This window comes from Vidua macroura, chromosome 19 (assembly GCF_024509145.1).
Source record: "Vidua macroura isolate BioBank_ID:100142 chromosome 19, ASM2450914v1, whole genome shotgun sequence".
Classification (NCBI taxonomy): Eukaryota; Metazoa; Chordata; class Aves; order Passeriformes; family Viduidae; genus Vidua; species Vidua macroura.
In genome coordinates this window covers 5,064,605-5,084,374 of record NC_071589.1, presented here as the reverse complement: position 1 = coordinate 5,084,374, position 19,770 = coordinate 5,064,605, and the positions used below count along the sequence as shown (strand labels likewise).

General features: G+C 44.5%; 2 protein-coding genes across 10 annotated transcripts in view; one reads left to right on the top strand and one right to left on the bottom strand.

The window, feature by feature from the left end:
* RECQL5 (RecQ like helicase 5) overlaps positions 1-19,770 on the bottom strand; it is a 37,849-nt gene that overhangs the window by 10,147 nt on the left and 7,932 nt on the right. For 8 of the 9 annotated variants that reach the window (XR_008440078.1, XM_053995119.1, XM_053995120.1 and 5 more), the window contains exon 8: positions 19,411-19,493. Coding sequence is in view for 8 of the 9 variants with exons in the window: in XM_053995119.1 (XP_053851094.1) it covers positions 19,411-19,493 (83 nt within the window). In the remaining variant the exon portion in view is untranslated. Of the gene's footprint in view, positions 1-14,572; positions 15,117-19,410; positions 19,494-19,770 lie in introns of those variants that run through there. The other variant, XM_053995127.1, reaches the window with a different exon arrangement.
* On the top strand, positions 2,320-12,417 carry SMIM5 (small integral membrane protein 5). The gene is made up of 5 exons (XM_053995130.1): positions 2,320-2,421; positions 8,347-8,484; positions 8,844-8,986; positions 10,618-10,770; positions 12,168-12,417. Exons 4-5 carry the CDS (start codon positions 10,644-10,646, stop codon positions 12,287-12,289), a joined length of 249 nt encoding a protein of 82 aa, XP_053851105.1. The 5' UTR covers positions 2,320-2,421; positions 8,347-8,484; positions 8,844-8,986; positions 10,618-10,643; the 3' UTR covers positions 12,290-12,417.

Below are 19,770 nucleotides of genomic sequence, written 5' to 3'. Positions count from 1 at the left end.
GTAAGGGGCTGCAGTGGCTGCTAGCTCACTCCCTCCCACGGCCTGGGAGGTTGATCTGGAAGGCAGCACAGCAGCAGGGCACAGGTTCCTGTCCCCAGCAGTCACCGGAGTGTGCTCAAGTGCCAGGGAGCTGGCAGTGCCCAGGTAAGGGGCTGCAGAAGGGTGTCTGCAGCGTGCAGGGCACCAAAGCCTGGAGAGGCTCCGACAAAGCTGCCATTATATCCCCCTGCAGAGCCACACTGACTCACCCTGCTCCTGCACTCAAAGAACTCCTTTCACATGGAGGGGAAGGGTGGGGGGACCGAGATGGGGGCAATACATTCGATACCCTTGTCCTGCCTTTCCACAAGAACTACTGGTGCTGCCTGGCTTGCCAATGCAACGTGACTACAGAAATGTCAGCGAGCTGCAAGTCAGCTTTTTGTTTCTCCAAAAGAAAACAGGCTCATTAGTCTCTGTCTCTTCCCCTTGTAAGCACTGATCTGTATTAGAGTTAACTGAGGCATTCAGTGAGGGACAAGCCCTCTCCCCTCTCCCACAGCTCACCAGGCTTATGCTGGGGAGGGATAGCCACACACACCTCTGTCCTTTAGATGCCCCAGGGGAGGGCTTTGGTGGAAGCAGAGATCAGCTGTGAGCGCACTGGAATTTAGAGTTCCAGTTTCTAACCCATCAGACTTGTAAAGCCAAGCCCTTTCCACCCAGCCTCCTGTAATTGCCCTTTTCTTCCTGAAGAATTACCCAGATTGGGGCCACAGCCCCACTTTAGCCAACAGTGTTCAGGAGTTGGGCCATAACGGAAATTCAGTTGCAAAACTAAAATTGCAATCGTATAATTAAGGTCAAAAGGCAAAAAATAGTTACCAACAGGGATGCTGGGGTTAATCACTGGATTAATGCTTAACACAAGAGTTCCTGAAAGACAGTTGGTTATGCATTAACATATGAGGGGAAAGCTTCCCCTGTCACACCAACACCTGACTAATGTCCATGAGATGATTTACATAAATTAATGGTAGTTTGTATTATTATACGTGTCCTAAAATGATTGCATCTTTTAAATATGCAACTGTATTATTTGTCCCCCTTTGCCCTTCAAAAAGAGTACGTATGAGCTGACCATTGGTCTCTAAAATGTCTAAACAAAATCATTATGTCATTTCAGACATCCCCTTCCCCCTCATCTGACATTATGGAATGGGATGAAGAGCAAATAACAATGAGGTTTATTAACACATTTTTGTCTGTGGCAATACATTTCAGGAAAGTGCTAAACTGACCATAAAGCTGCTTGCGCCTGTGTAGTTTTGGTAATTCTTGTTTTTATACACCACATAAAACAGGAGCCCCATTTCTGCAATTAGGAGAAGCAGGTGGACAGCCAGAGAAGAAGCAAAGTCACATATCCCAAAAGAAGCTCTGCCTCTCCCAAAAAAACACCCAAAAAAAGCATTCCCTTGTATAAGCCAAAGGGTACACAGCCTCATCAGAAATGCTACCTTCTGAAATAAACAACTCAGCAAGCCTTGGAATAATGTGAAGTGAAAGGGTTAAAAAAGATAAAAATCATATGAGGACAAATAAGTTATGCAGCTGTCAAGTGAAAGCCACTTAATGAGCTTTATCAAATAGAAGAGCAAGTTGATGAGAACTTCTAATTTTGCACCTGTCTGAAGGACTATGTCCTTTCATCATCACCTGAGCTTCACCCTCTGAGACAAGACAGTGACAGTCAGCTGTCCCCAGAACACAAGAAGTGAAAAGCTCAGCATCAAGAGAGTAAATGACTTGGCCAAGGGCACGGAGCAAATTCACCATCCCAGCATCAAATTCACCGCCCCAGCACTGTCCCCCCTGCCCTGCTCGTGGCAGGTCTCTCACAGTGCTGCACTGTCCTTGTAATACTTGCTCTGCCCTTTCAATGAACACAGGAGAAAAGCTCTTTCTCCCGGAGCCGGAAGGAAACTGGGCAGCATAAAGAAAAGTTACTCGCTTTAACATCGCCCCAAACTATCGCAGGCAGGGAATCGATTCAAGTCTCACGCCAGAAAAAGCCGTCATTACAAGGTAAAGAAACTCCTCTCTCGGAGGAGATGCACAGAGGAAGCCAGCAACAAGTGCCGGCCCTCGGGCGCCCCGGGGAGCTGGCACCGGCTCCGGTTCAGCCTGCGGTGGCTCCTCACCCTCCCTCTTTGGCACACATGTAACACGAAACTTCGCATCTCCACGACAACCAGCAACAAAAAAAAAAAAAAAAAAAAAAAAAAAAAAAAAAGGGCAGAGACAACAGCTGGTTGTCAGCAGCGGAGCGGAGAGGAGCTGAGCGAGCAGCGAGCCGCAAGCCAGGATGAGGGGAGAGATGACGTGAAAGTTTAAGAAGACGAAAGAAAAACAAGAGGAGAAGCAGAGCTCGCGGTCGGGGTAAGGCTGAGCTATCGCTGCTCTTCGGTCAATCGCGGCACCCGCCGCTGCTTAGCGAGGGGCTGGAGCCTGGGGAGCTCCCCCTGCTCGGTCAGGCATGGAGCAGAGCTTGGGAGGAGGAATTTGCTTGCCAGGGACACCGAGGAGCGAAGCTGGCAGGAGAAAAGCTTTTAATGGGATTGCGGAGAGCTGCGCCGCAGCCGCCCTGTAACAAAAGGAGCTCCGAGCCCGAGCGGGACTCTGCAACTCCTCTGCCGGTGACAAAGGCAGGTTGCTCGGGTTTCTGTGCTCGTACAGAATGTATGTCCTGATAAGCTGGTGACCTGATACAGAAATAGTTGGTGTGGACAAGGCAGCTGGGTCCGAGGCTGTGCGTGCCCTTAGCGGGGAGCACAGGCAGGCGCGTATGAAACCCGACGGGTGCCAGCCACAGCTTTTCCCGGAGCTCCTCCCAGCTGCAGCTAAGTTTTATCCCCCAAATCCTGATGCAGAGAGCTTAGAAAACAAACCCTGGTCGGGGAACTAGCACGCTGTACAAGTTAAGCATCTGTGTCCAATAGAAATAACTGGAAAGATTTTACAGAGTTGCTAATGAGAACATTTAAAAAAGAAGAATTCAGACAGTGTACTTAGGCACAGATGCTGGCTTAGTGTTCAAAGCAGAATGAGAACCCACTGCTCTGAGAGACACACACGTTCATGTACATACACAGCTCATGGTTTACAGTAACCAGACCATAAAGTTTGAACGCAGTGAGAATGGAAAGAAGAGTAAAAGGATCACCTAAATACATTAAATTATACAACTGAATCATTTGGGTTGAAAAAGACATTTTAGGCCATTGTGTTTTGGTTTAGGCTTTGGTTTTACAGAGGTGTCCCACCTGTGCTCCCATCTCTGTTTTGCTGTTGGGTACGGGAAGAGGGGCTGGTAATGGAGACTGGCCTTATAAATCCCCATTTATTAAGTTGACTTCTCTGTTTGGAAGCTGCTACAGCTCCCAGCACTGAGCTAGGACCCCTCAGCCTCTGCCCAGAGGCGCATGGGCAGTCAGCTGTTTACAAACAGGAGCAGAAAGCCAATTCTCACAGAAAAAGGTCTTCCCAGTCCTCCACATGCCTGTAGGGAGGAATGTTAAGGATCAGGTATTTCCACTTCTCTCCATTTCCATTAACGAGGAATAGAGGGCAGGTCTTTCTGACCTATGTGTTGTACAAACATGGAATTGGAACTGCCTGGGTGAGGAGATGTAGTTCAGACCCACACACCTCCAGCCTGGCCCTAAGGCTTAAGGGGATGGAGGGAAGTTTCCACCTTGCTAAGGGAGAGTCTCTGTAGGTGGGTTGTTGCAGTTAAGAGAGTTTCTTAAATAAAGCACGTGAAAAAACAAAGTTTAGTGAAATAACAAAGAAAAAATATAAGGAGGGAGGAGTGAGGGGAGAAGGGCAGGGGAGGGAAGGAGGTAGAGAAACACGCCAAGTTTTCCTGGCCAAAAGAAAATCTTAATGGGTTTGGCTGGGGGCTTGTCCAGCTGTGGCCATGCTGTTCATGTGTGGGGGGAGAGGCACAGCAATGTGAAACACATGTCTGGATAAAAGCAGCAGGACATGGCTTGCGTTACAGCTGTCACAGTTCATGGGCCTCAGCCTGATTGCAACCAACAGTGGGTGTGGGAATGAAGGTACAAAATAATCCAAGTTTGATAGAGCAGCTCCTCTCTGTAAGACCAGCCCCTGAGCACAGAGCCTGCAGTGGGCCAGGGGAGGGGACAGCAGGGACTGGGAGGGGTGGGGAGCAGCACGCACCCCACACCTCCATGTAGGCTCTCCCCACTATCCTATGCAGCCACAGCTGATGAGCTTCCAAACAATCTCCTGAGGAATTGCAGCAGCTGCTGCAAATTTTGATTTTTCAGTTCCTATACCCCAGTGGCACCTTTACTAGGATTAGTCCAGGATATTTCAAAAAACTCAAAAATGCATGTAATTTAGGAGACTTGTAGATGTGAGATCAAGGACAGGGCACAGAGGTGGCTGTTAAAAGGTGGAGGAGTTTCCAGCACTCTCAGGGCCTCCAGATGCTGGACCTCAAGCACCAACTACTGATAGATCCCACTATGTTTGTGAAGTCACTAAAAGGCTTTCACAGACACATAGCAACCTCTCAGTCAGCTTCCTGGGAAATTGATATTTTGCTAATATTAGAATAGACTTTCAGGCTAGATTCAAGCATCACCAACCCCAAAAAAAGTTCTCTTGTAGAAGAGCTACAGGTTTATTTTTAAAATTGACCTTTTTCTTTCATTGGATGGCTCAGTGTTTTGGTTTCCCCACTTAAAAAATTTCTAGTAGTGAGGAATTATCTCATGGGGTTTTGTGGACATGTTTGTAGGATGGACTGGAGAAAACCAGGGTGATTTGCAGAGGTGTAAAGACTCCTAGCTAAGCGCCCCAGTGGGCACCTCTGCTACTGAAACTGGGAATTCACTGCCTTTTTACCATTAATCTAATATTAGGTTGTAGGGAAGAGAAGGCACATTTACAGTGCTGCCTCAAAACCCATCTCTAAATAGTGGGTGGTGGAGATGGTAGGGTATTCCAGCCAAAGGGTGACCCAGGCAGGGCAGCTTTAAAATCTCAGGAATGTGTGGCCTTCTGTTCCAAACCAACTGACAAAGTCCCAGCTTTTCTCCCATGGCATTGAGCTACAATTTACCAGTTTGGGTGTGTGCTGTTCAAGGGCTGAATTCTCTTGATACTGGAAACTGTTTTCATCTGCTTGGGAATGAATTATAGTTCTGTCTGGCTCTGTGCACTCCTGGTTTAAGAAAAATGGGCTTGTCTGAACTATAGTTAAGATTCACATGGCTGGTCAACTTCAGTCATGGCAGCAAACACTGCATTAACAATGATGAGGGAAAACCATGCACTGATAATACAACTGCATTTCTATGGCCCTTTTCATCTCAGCAGTGCACTAAAAGCTTAGAACAATAAACAATCATGCAGGAATTATGACACGTTATGCCAAAATGCATCCACACTGTAGGCACACCTAGCAACCCAGCATTGTTTGAGAACAGGAAGCACTGCAGACCTTATCCATATAAGATCAGAAGGACATTTCAGGGGCCAAGAACAAAGCTGGTATGTTTTGAAACTGGCCAAGCCTTCATGTTCTTTAAAAAGTGGCCAAGTACAGTCAGAGCTTATTTTAGAGTTTTAGACCAGAATAAAAAGCATCCCCTCCCCTTTGGCTGCTTAGCACCCTCCTTCCATGAGGTTGGGCTTGCCTTGTAAGATTTCCTACCAGATAAGCCCCCACAATCCATACAGGCTTCCCATCCCTGTACAGGTCCAATTTCAACCAATTTATTGGACTAGTCTGAGTAAGAGCAGCACAACAGTTGCTTCTTCAGAGCTGTAGTCTTAAGGAAAAGCCAAGGTTGCAATGAGAATGTTGCTCTGGCATTCTAGTTGATGGGAACATCAGGAAGGTTCTGCTTTGTAAGGTCTCTGGAGCACTCTTGCTGTGGGCTGTGGGCAGTGGAGGAGAGCCAACTCACCATCACTGGGACTTGCTGCATTAGGACTAAAGGCATTGGCAGCTTCTTGTTCCCCCCAAAATTCCCCCCTCCAAAGCTTTATCTCCAATTTAAGCTTACTAGAGCAACAAACCCATGCAAGCACAGTAAATCTAATGGATCAGGATTATGGCAAGAACAATATGAAGAGCATGGTTGAGTTAGGAGCAAACAAGAGTGGAAACCACACTTTCATCTACATCTATCCTAAACAGGTTCAGTGAACAAAGTGTACAAAGTACTGAGCAGAACAATGGCCAGTTCAGTTTGTAACTGCAAAACCAGAGACTTGTTGCCTTTCTATCTAAAGATTCCCAAGCATGCTGGAAACTTGGACACACAACAATTAACAAACAAATCTCTGATGTGGTTCCATGTTCCGCTGTCTTGCAGAGATGAAGTCACCCAACAGTGGGATGTGATGACTTACCCAAAGTCACACAACCAGGGAGCATCACTGGCAGGCCAGGGAGACTGCCTGTATTTACTAACTTCCAGTCCTGGGGCTAAACCACAAACTTAAATTTGTGCTTTTTGCACTAAAAAAGGCTGCTCAAATACCCCCAGGGCTATGCGTAAACAAGTGTCTCATTCTCAGCAGTAAATTTTAGCTCACCCACTCCCTACAGTTCACCTTTGGATGCAGCTGTATCCACACACGGATCAGGACAGACCAAAAAAACCCAAATGTAGAGCAAAAATGCAAAACCAAAATGTACAGCAATTCCAGAAGACTCACAGCAGCCTCACCAGCTTCAGGCAGACACAGGAATGTGAGACCCCACTGTACATGGTCACCCCAAAGCTCTTTTTCTTGGAAAAAGAAGCCTCCACATGCAGCCAGTTCACAGCAAAAAGGAACCTTGATGGAGGCTTTTCTCTTGAATGTCTAGATTGAGGCTTTTTAATGGCTTTATTCTCCAAGGGGCTGAGCAGTCAACTTCTTTGAGTGCTTCAGCATGGCACAAGTCCATTAAAACAACTTAGAAAGACAATTTCAGTGCTATTATGGCAATTTTCACAGCTTTCTTCAGTGGGCACAGCAAGTTGAATCTGCATTAGTGCTTTCTGGGAATCTAAATCTATGTAAGTCCTAAACACAGGACATGCACTTTGGTTTTACAGGGTCATGTAATCCTTGCAGTTGAGCAGCACACCTGCAGCTGTTCGCCATTCCCCTGCATCATTTCTGTGCTCTGTCCTTTCAACCAAGGATAGTAACTCATGGCACATGGCAGAATGGGCCTTTTTTTCATCAAAACTAAATAAACCCAAATTAAATGATTTGGTTTTTTTCCTTCCCCCTGCTGGGCCTTGCAACATTAGAGGAGGGCATAAAGGTTTAATGATCTAGTTCCACTGGCATCACTGATTAGATGAGTTATTTCTTAAGTCAAAACCGTGAATTTCAGGCTGCCACCCCATCCCAGCAGAGTGTCAGAAATTGCCTGTGACAAGACATTATGTTACTTTCTTTTCTATGTGAGATTCTTATCTTGCCTCTCTTCATCTGATTTTCACTTCATGTGATCTTTAACTACAGCTGTGGAGCACAATTTTCTAACATCAGTCTGACAGTGTGTTATGAAGACCACATTGCACTGTGGTCATTCAGGATTTTTTCCATGACATGGATGAGTTACAATAGCTTTGCTGCCCTACAGCCAAGTCTCCTCTGCTCTAGAGGGTTCCCATCCTCAGTGGGTAAAGTTTTGAGGAAGGACACAGATGAGCAAGAAGGAATTCCCAATTGAGGAAAACACTGGCAGACAATTATGTTTGCTCCAAACCCCTGAGAATCTCTGAGGTACTAACTCGAGTGGCTCTTCCAGGCTCTAAAACAGCACTCCAGGCCTGAAAGTAAACTGTCAGTTAAGGCCTACAACCTTAAGTTTCAAACCTCTTAAGACTTCCATGTTTTAATAATAATCATAGTTACTGCTTCAATTGAATATCCTGCACCACCTGGCCTTTACTACTGTTGGTGACTGGAGGCTTATTTGAAAACAATATAATAAAACAAAAGGAATTAATTTTCACAGCTCCACTCTGTTATTGTAATTAATGTCATCACCTTTGTGTTGTAAATGAAGCAGATGCATAAGACAACTGATTTAAATCACACTATCCTTACCCTTGTGCTAATCTCAAGGGTAAAATCTTGGTTCCACTGAAATCAATTGGGAAAAGGTCACATCAAAACTAGTCCTGAACAAAGATTTTACATCACAAGTAGAATGGAACATACAAAAGTCCATTAATGTAACTGGCTTTCTTGGGGGAATTTTACTTTTTTTCCTTTAAGAATTATTTTATTCTTCACCCTTTTACCTTGCTGCAGAAGCAGAAATCCCAAAGCAGAGAGCCCTTGGAAGCAGCAGAAAGTGCAGTCAATCAGAAAAACATTTGCTTCCTCACGGATAGGCTGGAGACTGCACCACCACCATCAAACTTTGTCCCTGATATAATTCAGACCAAGGTAAACAAGCAGCATTCCTTGCAAGTTTTAGAATAAAAACTCCTTCACTTAGCTCCAGATGAGGTACCATGGGCAGAGTGGAATGTCCATTACAGAGACAGGCTTAATCATTTTTGACTAAGCACTTTGCTAATCCACATGGAGTTCTGCAATCCTGATCAGTTATTTTACCCTGTATAACCAAATTTCACAAGCCTGGCTCTTATACCTGTTGCTTCTGATGCAACCCAAAGCATGGCATGGAAGTTTACAGCAAATTTGGTATGAGGAGAGCTTCTGGAGAAACACCTCCAAAGGGAACAAACATTTTCACAATGTTAAAGCCAGAAATTTTATTTTTTGAATTTTTTTTCTTCTAGAGCCAAGAACAGAAAGCACAAATCATTTCACCTCTGCCTCTTCCACCATATCTCTTAGAATGGAAACAAAATTGAAAATCTGTTGACACAGAATCCTGCAGCACTAAGGATAAAGCAGCCATTTCTGGAGAAGCTCACTTGGGGTATGCAATCATCTGGAAAGAAGTATTTAACCCTAGTCTCAAAACTGACCTTTTCAGGTCGAAAGACCACAGCTCTGCCTCCTTCCTAAGTTGCACGGTGATCTTTCTGTGGATGTAGATCTTCCATCCACCCCCATTTCTAAGAAACCAGCTGGTTCCGATTTTTATTCCTTAAGTTGGATTTAAAAGAACAAAGAAAACCCTTTTTGAATTGCATAAACATACAAAACTAATTTAACTTGGCACTGTAGTACTTAAGCCCACAATGCAAAGGAACAGCCAAGGTCTCTCTGTCCTCAGTGTGTTTAGAAAAACTGAACTCCAAGCATCCATTTGTTTGAGTAACCAAGCCAGATGTTGAATAAGGAACTAGCTGGTTTGTTCTAGAAGTGCTGTCTTGGTCACTTGGCTTCGTGTTATCACCAAGATCAGGATATTAAATTACAATGTTCAAGCCCCAAAACTCAGTGTTGCCTGTTACAACACACACAAACCAGTATATTTTGATATAATAATGAAGTAAGAGTTATAACCCATTCAAATGTTGACCTGTCCAAACACTTATTTTAGGTGGAACTATGGATATTTCTCAAAAATATCCAATTCCAGTTCCTGACTGAAGCAGAATTTGAAGATCCATAGGTCTCATGCCAGCTAATTTGTTGCAATGCCTCCTAAAATCTTATTCATGGGGTAAAAGAACAGCAAGTATTGGTGACAAAACTGAGGCACTTAACTTTAATTGTTATTTTTAACTTTAATTGTTATTTTCAGTAACAATAGCTCCTGATCATCACTCTGGGAATAAAGAATGCCTAAGATTACTGAGCAGGGCAGGAGGGATTAACTCCACAAGGGAGATATCTCCCTGACAGATCCGGGGGCTTTTGCTTTGCTCATCATCAGCAGTGATGGGTGGAATCCACTGTTCATTTTATATATTGCTCTGTGGCTTAAAAAAAACCCCAGAAACCTAAATTTAGCTTTCTTTATAAAATTGCATTCATCTGTAAGAGCTTGAAATGCATCCAGCTGTCCCTAGTGAATGCAGACTTTAACTTTTAGTATCACATACAGTAAAACTGGTTAATAAAAGGTTATTAATGCTATTGTATTGAGGTAAATGCCTTTGTTTTTGAAGGGGGGTTCTGTAGCTCAAAGTGCAAGAAGCCTTCAAGGGAGTCTACTTTGTGTAACTCAGTAACAAACAACTAAAGACTATGTACAGTGGAGTTCAGCATTGAGAATTCAAGTTGGGTTAGAATTGCATTTGTTTCTGGAAGGACAAGTTAGCACAACTGGGAAAAAAAAGTGCTTTGATTGGGTGAGAGCCAAGGGCAGGCACTGTCCAGTCTAACTCAGTGCCTGCTGGAAGAAGTGTCCTTGAAGGAGAAACACCGTTTGGACTTGGCTTAACAGTAGTTGACAAAAACACCCTCAAAGCTGGATTTTGAAATTAAAACAGTGCCAGAACACGTAGACAATTAATAGTCCTCCACCTTAGCTACTGGGAACAAGGACTGAGACCAGATAAACTTGTTTTCCTTGTGATCACCGGCTGTATAAGAAGGCTGGCAGCTCCCTAGCATTAGTCAGTGTAAAGGTTTATTCTCTGTTTGGTTCTCCTGCAGCATAAGCCTGGAGAGGTTGTGACAGAATGTCTTCTGAAGGCTTTCTGAAGGAAGTTCAAGCCATTGGTGAGAAGTTTCTCCTTAAGCTCCAGAAACTGCCCAAGGCTGAGCCAGTGGAGATTGTCAGCTTTTCTGTGGTTCTTCTGTTTATTGGTGAGTTTGTGGGTGGAGGCAAAGGGGTCTCAGAATTTCTCTCCTCTCTTATGGGGGCAACTTGCTCCACAGGCTGTGTACGTGGGTTGGTGGTGTTGGCTGTTGTTTTCTAGGCTGTGCTCTAAAGCCCAGGTTAATTCCTAGGTAATTTATTAACACTCAACATGTACCTCTACATGGTTGCATGGCATGGCAGGAAACAGTACAGCTTTCCCCAAAGCTCCCATTTTAAACATTAGTTAAATCAGCAATATTTTAACCAACCCAGAGCTGCTGTAATGTTCTGATGCATAGGAGATAGTTTATGACAAATGGTACTAGAGCATCTCCCTGCCACAGAAGACACTTAAGAGGGGCTCTGAGTATCATTCCTGTATTGGCTCAGTGGAAGCCAATATGCTTCAGATGAGCTTATTTATTCTCCTCTGGTAATGGCAAGATCCCTTCTGCTGCTCTGTGTGGGGATGGCATGGAAGGAACAACAACTGGATCAAGAACTGCTGGATCAAGGAGGATGAAGTTTGTTTATACAATGTGAAAATAAGCAGGAAGGAAGACAGGCCCTGCTCCTCAAAGACAGGGCTTGCACCAGGCCGAAAGGAAGGGTGTGTATTCAGTTGGACACTCCTCCCTGGGCTGGAATTCACAATGTCACACCTGCTGCTTTATTTGGTTCATCCCTACAGCTGGTTTCCCACAGGTCACATTACCTTGCAGCCCAGGTCCAGGCTTTAAAGGAACACATGCATACAGAGGCCTGCTCACACTTTTACATGTTCTGCAGGATGGAACATGTCTTCCTTTTCTACTCCAGATAAACTAACATATCCCTGCCAACACCAGCCATCCTGGCTAGAATAGAGGACAGTAAGTTAGGCCACTGTTCTGTGAAACAAATTCCTGCAGTTGAAGTATCTTATTTTTTCAAGCTAAATACAGAAGAGTAAATCCAACCCAGTCATGGGTTATGCTTAAAGAGTACACTGAACTCACTCTTCAGACATACAACTGCCAAAAATACCAACTCCCTCAAGTTTGGTTACTCAAAAATCCAAAGCTGGATTTTCATCCTTTCCAGGAACATAGCTGTGCATAGGTACTGCGTGTCAGCTCCCAAACAACAGCCCGTTAAGTGGCTAAAGAAACCCTCACATGGTTTGGAATGTAGCTCTTAAGGTCTCAAAATGCCTGGTAATGACTGTCCAGATTAAATGGAAAACCAATACAAAGGAGCAGGAACTTAGGAGGAGGAAGATGGGGATATAGGGCAAAACAAATTCTCAAGGAACCAGGCTTTGCTCATTTTGCTGCTCACCAAACAACTTGGAGAAGACACAGGGTTACTCTGCAGGGATTGTTCCTATGCTATGAAGCAATATCCCTTGTTTCTCTTGCAGTTACTGTGCTGGTGCTCACGATCATTGCCTGCAGTTGCTGCTGCTACAGCTGCTGTGGCTGTGATGGACACCCTGATCCCAGACACAGGAAGAGCCAAGTCCGCCCAGCTGCCCATTCATGAAGTGACACAACCTGCTATCGAGGACATGCCTGGACATCATGATTCAGTGCTATGGGAATGACTTTCCAAACTAGCCCACTGAAAATGGCAATAACAATATTAATGAACATGACTCAAAGGACCAGAAATCACAGCGTGGAATTCATTCTCTCTGTGACAGCCACTACTGTGACCAGAAAGGTAAAGCTCCTTTACCATCACTGTGTCCCTCTTCTGGGCTGGGATGGGGTGGGAGGGCATGGACACAGATTGCTGAGAAAAGAGAGAGCTTTTCCAAAGACAGCCCTGCAGCTGGACCAGCTGAGGATTCCCCCTGGGACACAGAGCCAAGCAGAGTCCACGCACACAGCCACACACGAGGCACTGCCTGCTCTCCTCACCAGAAGGATGGTACTGGGTGTTAGCAAAACCCACTGACACCACTGGGAGGTCCAACTGCTCAGGTCATCATGGGTCAAGGCCAAACCTGCTGCAGGAGACACACTTGGCTGAGATATCTGCTGAAAACAAATGGTGGACCCTCTCATCCAGATGTGCCAGCTGAGGCTCTGAGTACAGCTGGTAACAGCTGCTCCCAGTGTCATGTCATTGGTGATATGATGATGGGAAATTGCCAAAGAAGAAAACAGATCATGTGGAATACTCTTTGTAAATAGAAGGATGAAGGCAAAAGGGAAAAAACTCACAAATCCTATGGCTTATTTTGATCATTTTCTGCTCAACATGCTCCCTCTCCACCCCCTGTGGTTCCACTCTTCTGCTTATTGCAGATGAATGATTCTTGCAGAGTATGGGAACTCCAGGAGATGAACGAATCCCAGTCCTTACTTGAGGGATCTGTGTGCCTGACTCCCTGCACTGTGTGCAGTTTATTTCAGTAGACATGAACATGATGCCAGGGGTGTGTTTATGAGCAAGCACAGAGGCATTTCAGAGGAGTGACACATGATGGGAGCCATCACTTCAGGGTATATGTGCAGCAGCTGAGAGCAGGCACTGTGACAGAGCAGAGCCAAGAATGGGCTGTTGGGCTGGAGTTAACAAGTGCAAATAAATCCCTTTTCCATGCTGCAGCCACTGTGTATGTTTGGTTTACACTCCAGTGAACTTCCGAAAGGGATTTATGAACGTACAAGGCTGTGGTACAGCCCACGACTTCCACAAGTGGCATAGCACAAGAAAGCCACAATTCTGCACTAAACTCTGAACCACTGGTGTTTCAGCCCCAAATGGGAGACCAACCACCTTTGTGAGAAGGTATAAACAATTGTGTGCATGTAGAGAAGTCATCTTTTGCCTCTGTATCCCATCTAAGTGTATGTAACAAAGTCAACATCGAGCTAGGGAGAACAGAATCATCAAGGTTTTAACAATGGGCTTTAAAATACTCTACACTTTAGGAGGTACAGAAAAAAAAGAAAACTCTGTAAAGTTATGTATTTTTTCTGTTGCCTGCACCCATATTAGTAAAAGGCACATTACATCAGCTTCTTATGTATTTAATGCACTTTATTTTTTTGCCAACAAACTGAATCTAGGTATTTGGTATTTTTGTACTGCTGCACATTGGAATATATCTGCAGCCAGAGACACAGTGAATAGTCTAAGAATTATAAGAAAAAGAAAATTCCTGAAACTACCAGTGTTACTTTTAAATTAATAAAAAGCAGAACTTTACAGCAGAAAATGAGGATGTTCTTTAGAAATAAATATTTGAGCTTCAACTTGACAACTGCCAAGAGCAGACTGCGCTAGCATGAGCTACTGCATGCACAGTTACACTAAAACAACAAAGTGTAAAAAAAAAAGAAAAGAAAAATTTTATTAGGCTGTCCTAAAGCTTTCACTGACAACCAACATGTTAGGAGGAAACAATCTCAAGCACAGCATCAATTTAAACACTCAGAGGTGCATCACACCAACCTCCTGTCACATAAGTCTTTGCTCTTTTCACTCACAAACGAGTGGCAAAGTGACATCAGGAGCCTCAGAAGCTCTTTTGCAGAGACAGACTCAACAGATGTTTTTGTATCTAGATTAAGTCACGAGACCCAGGGAAGAACAGAGCTCACTTTCTTTCCAGGCTTGTGCTAGACAGTGTCAGCTGCAGACATTAACAGCATCCCATTGAGGGCTGTTCCAGCAGCACGGAGCCAGCCTGTGCAAAGGCAGAGGAAGCTTGGCAGGCTGGACACACACCAAGGGCTGACAGGTTGCTGTCACTGGGAGCAAGCTGCCAGGCCTTATCTCAACAGGAAAAGCCACAAATGCATGTTTCCCAGTGGTGGTACAAGTTAAACCAACTGACAGATACCAGGCAGAGGAACAAGAGAAATGGCTCCTGTCTTATCTCAGCCACTGCGAGTTCCTGAATTAGAAACAGAATAAACACAGCACTGTTAAAGAAAGGGAAGGAAAGAAAAACAGGGAATCCTCTAAAGGATTCAGGTGGCTTTCTGGAGCAGAGGACCAGCTACCATGTAGAGGGGGTCAATTTCTACACACTTGTTTGGACCTCACAGGCTTAATGTTCTGCTTTGGATGATTTTGTACCACTGCACTCAGCTGGACTATTCCTACAGCTGGGATTCAGACATGTCAGTTGTTTGCCTGATCTGCTGCTTTCTTGCATGCATTCAGGGTAGCCTGAAAGATGCCAGCAAGTGCCCAGCTTCCTGCAGCTCTTCAGCTTCTGCTGACTACAAACCTGCTGGTCCCTGGGTCCCTGCTCAGCACTCACACAAACTTTTGTGTTTTGGCTTCAATCAGTATTCAAATACAGGCACCTATAGGGAGCAGCAGTGAGGATGGATCCTCTTGTTTCAACCTGCAGAGGGAAATTCAGAAAAGCACAGAATAAGGCAAGGCTGCTTCTAACATAGCAACTGCCATTCATATTGTGAAAGCCTAGGAGGAACTGCACTGGAATACTGTTACTTCAGTCCTGATGATAAAAAGTGTTGAAATTGTTTCTTTCCCTGAGGAACCTCAAAGAGCCAGCAAGGCCAACCCCTCCAGCAGAAGTGGTTGAAGTTCCACTGATGACTTCTGTAACATTATCTCTCTGGTTTGCTTGGCTTGTGAAAAATAAGTTTCCTTTTACACACAGGCACTCTCACACACCACAATCCTCCTTCTGTCCTCCCTCCTCTCTCCAGCACCATCCCTCTGGTCTTTTTCAGTCAGGAAAGTGATAGAGAGTAGCAGTGCAATGCTCTGGAATGGGTTTATTCACCTAAACTGTCAGAATGAATTTTGGACTGCAGGGCAGTCCTGTTCAGTCTCACTACTGTCTTCTACTGGAGCTTGCAACACAGACCCAGTTGGGATCCAGGAAACACAGCCCTCTTCTCTCCACCACATCCTGCAGCCTGCCCCAGACAGAGGCCACAGTGGGCTTTTACGAGCCCTGCAACAGCTGTAGGAGCGGATAAAGCCATGAAGAGGAAGAAATGTCTGAGGAGCAGCTGAATTAGAACTTTTTAGTTGGGTTCAAGGCCTTTGATTTGATTAGATTAGCCACACCTTTGCAGGGATTAATCAGCTGTTAATAATTTACTTCAGCCCAAAGAGGCAACTTCCAGGCTACCTCTACAAGTCTCCAGGTACAACAAGGGGTCCCTCACCACAGGCCAAGATCTCTTGGAGGGGTGAAGAGGAGACACCACCTACTACAAACCACAACAGCTTCAGGTATTTATAAAATATCATACAGCTCTCCTATTCTGGGAGGTGAACTGCACTTAGCAAAAGAGACAGGAACTTCCTGGGGTGTGCAGTCCCACAGGATTTCTGCCTTTGGGTCTGTGGAACTTATATCTAGGCTGCCTCCTTTTTGAAGGGAAAGGAATCCAGAACAGCTTTGATGTCCTGTGTGCTGGTTGGTTAAAGACTGAGCACACTGATCTGCCATCTACCCAGAAAACAAACCATGAACTGAATGAATCTGGCTGTTAAGAAAGAAGCAAAAACTTCAGCAAGTGTGAGCTTGTGCTTCAAGCCAAATCCAGCCTGCTGAGGATGAAACACTTTACAGGAATAATTATTTTTCTTAGAGTATGGAGGATACAGACATAAGAGGCAGCAAGTCAAGAAAATTTTCAAAAATAACCAATATCTCTTCCTGTATTACATCTGCATAGTCACATTTGCAAGAAAGTGTGAGAAATAATCCTTTCCCTTGAGAAGCAAGGAAGCTTTAGTAAAACCACAAGATGCTAACAAAGAGATGCTGGATGTTCTTTAGAAAGCTGACAGTGAAGTCATTATTCAAAGTATCAGTGAAAGAGCAAGTGAGATCCCAGTTTAAATTATTACTGGACTTCCTTGTGGGAGGAAAACTTATGCTTCTATTGCAGAGTAACAGAAACCATTAATAAAGCAAATTCCATTAGCAGGATACCCCTTTAAATATAATTGTACTATTCTAAGCCCTATGGAAGAAAAGTTGTATATGATCCTTGCTTATTATTGGTAGAGTTTTTTTCTTGTTTCTTTTTAAATAAGTTTTCATTTAAGCTCCATTGTGTCCTCAGAGTTTAAGCCCCCAACTCTCCATTTTAGAGATCCTTCCAATGGTATCAAGAAATTTCTTCCACTGAATACTTGTCTTTCAAGTATAGGCTGTACAGCTGACAAAGAGTTTATATTGAACATGCTGGAGAGACACTGTATTATTGAAAATATTGATAAGCTATTATTAGAATAAATCTCAGCTGCCAAAATGCTGTAGAGCAAGCAGCTTTTCCTCTTTACATCTCCATAGATCTGATTGTTAAATGAGTCTCAGCTGTATTTCTTCTAGTTTCTGCTCCCATTTCTGTGAAGGGTGACCCTCCTTTGGAGGGGGATGCCTGCAGGCACAGACACCATGCACACCTGCACTGGTTTTGGGGCTGTGGCTGAGGGCATGGAGAGAATACAAGATCTGACCCTGTTGTTGTCTACCCCCAGCAGGGTGGAAGCCAGCATGTCACTCAAGCAAGAGGCATCCTCAGATCTGCAAGACCTAAAGAGACTGATTGCAACAAGTGATTGGGCTCTTGGAGGGCTGGTGGTGATTGGTGTCTTCTGTTTTGTTTTTATTGCTCTCATTTTATTTGCTGCTATCTTTGGGTGCTGCACATCTCCAAGGCACGGACGGGATGGCTCATAGCCAGCAAAGTGGGGACCCAGAACTTGGTACAGCTGAGCAAGAACCAGCCTAGGTACAACCTGATTGTGTTGTTCACAGAAAACTCTCATCTCACTCCCTGGGTGGTTATTTCTCTCCATGCAACTTCCCTGCATCAAGAGCAATGTCCCAATGCCAGCAAGTTGTTCTGCAGGCCACAGCAAACTCAATACACGAGGCTGTCTGGATTCAGGAACTGCAACATTCAGCAAATACCAAAGTAAACTCGTCTCTGATTTTCATCTTTAAAGCAAAACCACCAGATAGAAGTGGCAAATGGTCAGCCAACACCTAAAGCTGATAAAGATATGTTCTGCTGCTGGAGCTGTGTGGGATGGGGGGGGGGGGGTTTCACCTTGCAAAAGGGCAGTAGGAAACTCTGGCCACTGAAAGCTTTGTCTGAACCCACTCTCTAAAAGCAGCTTAGACCATTGTTCTCCTGTCATACTCAGGCCCAAATACACTATGCAAAAACTTACTTGCCAGTACACAGTCTTTATTTGTTATTAATTATAACCTTGCAAGGTCAGAGTTTGAGTTTGCTTTCACTGTTTGGATAGTGAGTAGAACTGTATTAATTCAATATGTAAAAAGAAATGCAATGGCTTTGCTTTCCACAGCACCTCAGTCTCCTGTAGAGTTATAAGCAGGGAAGCCAGGCAGGGGTGCTGCAATATGTGACTATTGGATGCACACCCCATGATATACAGTTGGAAGAATGGATCAAGCTGAGTAAGGGAAGAAAAAGTCTGGGAGGGGTGATTTCTGATTAAGTCAGTGATATTCCCTTACTCAGATTAGTTCTTTGAGGGTGGTAAGATACTGGGGCAGGTTGCCTAGGGAAGTTATGGATTCCCCATCCCTTGGAAGGTCAGGTAGGATGGGGCTTGGAGCAACCTGGCCTAGGGGAAAGTGTCCCTGCCTATAGCAGAGGGTTGAACTAGGTCATTTTAAAGGTCTCTTCCAACCTAAACCATTCTGTGATTATACAAAATCCAGCCACAACAGCCATGGGTGATCTGGGAACACGCCCCAGAAGGGGCAGAGCTCCTCAGACACATGGATCAAATTCTTAGAACAAGAAGTCTCTCAGCAGCTACTTCACAGCATCACCTTGACTTTGGGCAAAGAAGTGACCCTTCAAATGCCCCAGGGCTCAGTGTTGTGCCACACTTCAGTACAAGCAAGACTCCTATAAACCCGGGATTTGTTTGCCAAACATGACGAGGAGAGGACACTCTCAACAAGGCACCAGAAATGCAGGACATGTTACATTCATGCTGAAAAAGCTGTCCTAGACCCACATGTGAAAAATGAAACAAAATTAAGAACTTGTAAGCATGACACACAAAGATCATTTTCAGTTAGTGAACACATACCACTGTCTTCCTGGCAAAATTACAGCTTTCATGTCTGATCCAGCATAGAAGAGCAATTAGTACAATTACAGCATACAAGGCATGAACTAAACCTAAACAAGGCATGTTGTGGTTGCTAGTCTGCATTTAGATTGGGCACATCCATAATTTGAGCCTGTTTCTGAAACATTCTGAGCACCATCAGGTCCTTCTAAGGTCAGTGAGAATCACAGACACTTTGCAGAGTAGAGACACTGCGATTTACAGAAACATTAAATGCTTCCATCCCATGGCTCTCTGCCCCCTTAGGAGAGGAGTGATGTACTGAAGGAGGAGAGTCAAAATAAAAGCAAATGCAACTAAGTCAACCCATGATCAAAGATGGGATATTGTAAAATACATCACCAGAGAAGTTAAACATCCCCCTGACTTGGTCAGACTCCAAGACCAAGGTCTCAGTTAACTCAGAGGTGGGAGTGATGAGAGATTTCTCAGGGACACATGCAGGATCTCAGCCATACCAGTTTCTTGGAAGAACAGGGCATGTTTTCCCCAGCATTAACAGTGGTGTATGAAAGAAATGCACTCACCCCAGCTCCTCACAGAAGTTCACAATGGCATCAAAAGCGGTCATCACAGCTTTATCAGATTCTTTTAAGGTGCCTTTTTTATCCTGAAAGTAGATAGGACAAGGACTGTAGTCCAATTTAAATTTACACAGATAGAGTAACTCTAGTAATGATCAAATCCAACCCTTCTGAGCTACATGGCAAACAACTACAGACACCTCCCTGTCTCTGCTCTATTCCTCTCTAATAGAACTGGCTCTGGTAGCCTTTCCCTTCCCTACTTCCATTCCTTCTGCTATCCCTTGAAATGGGGCTCCACACAGCTCTAGACTCAGAACATTTCATTTCATCTTTTCGTATTCAGAGGTTACTGCAGGCAAA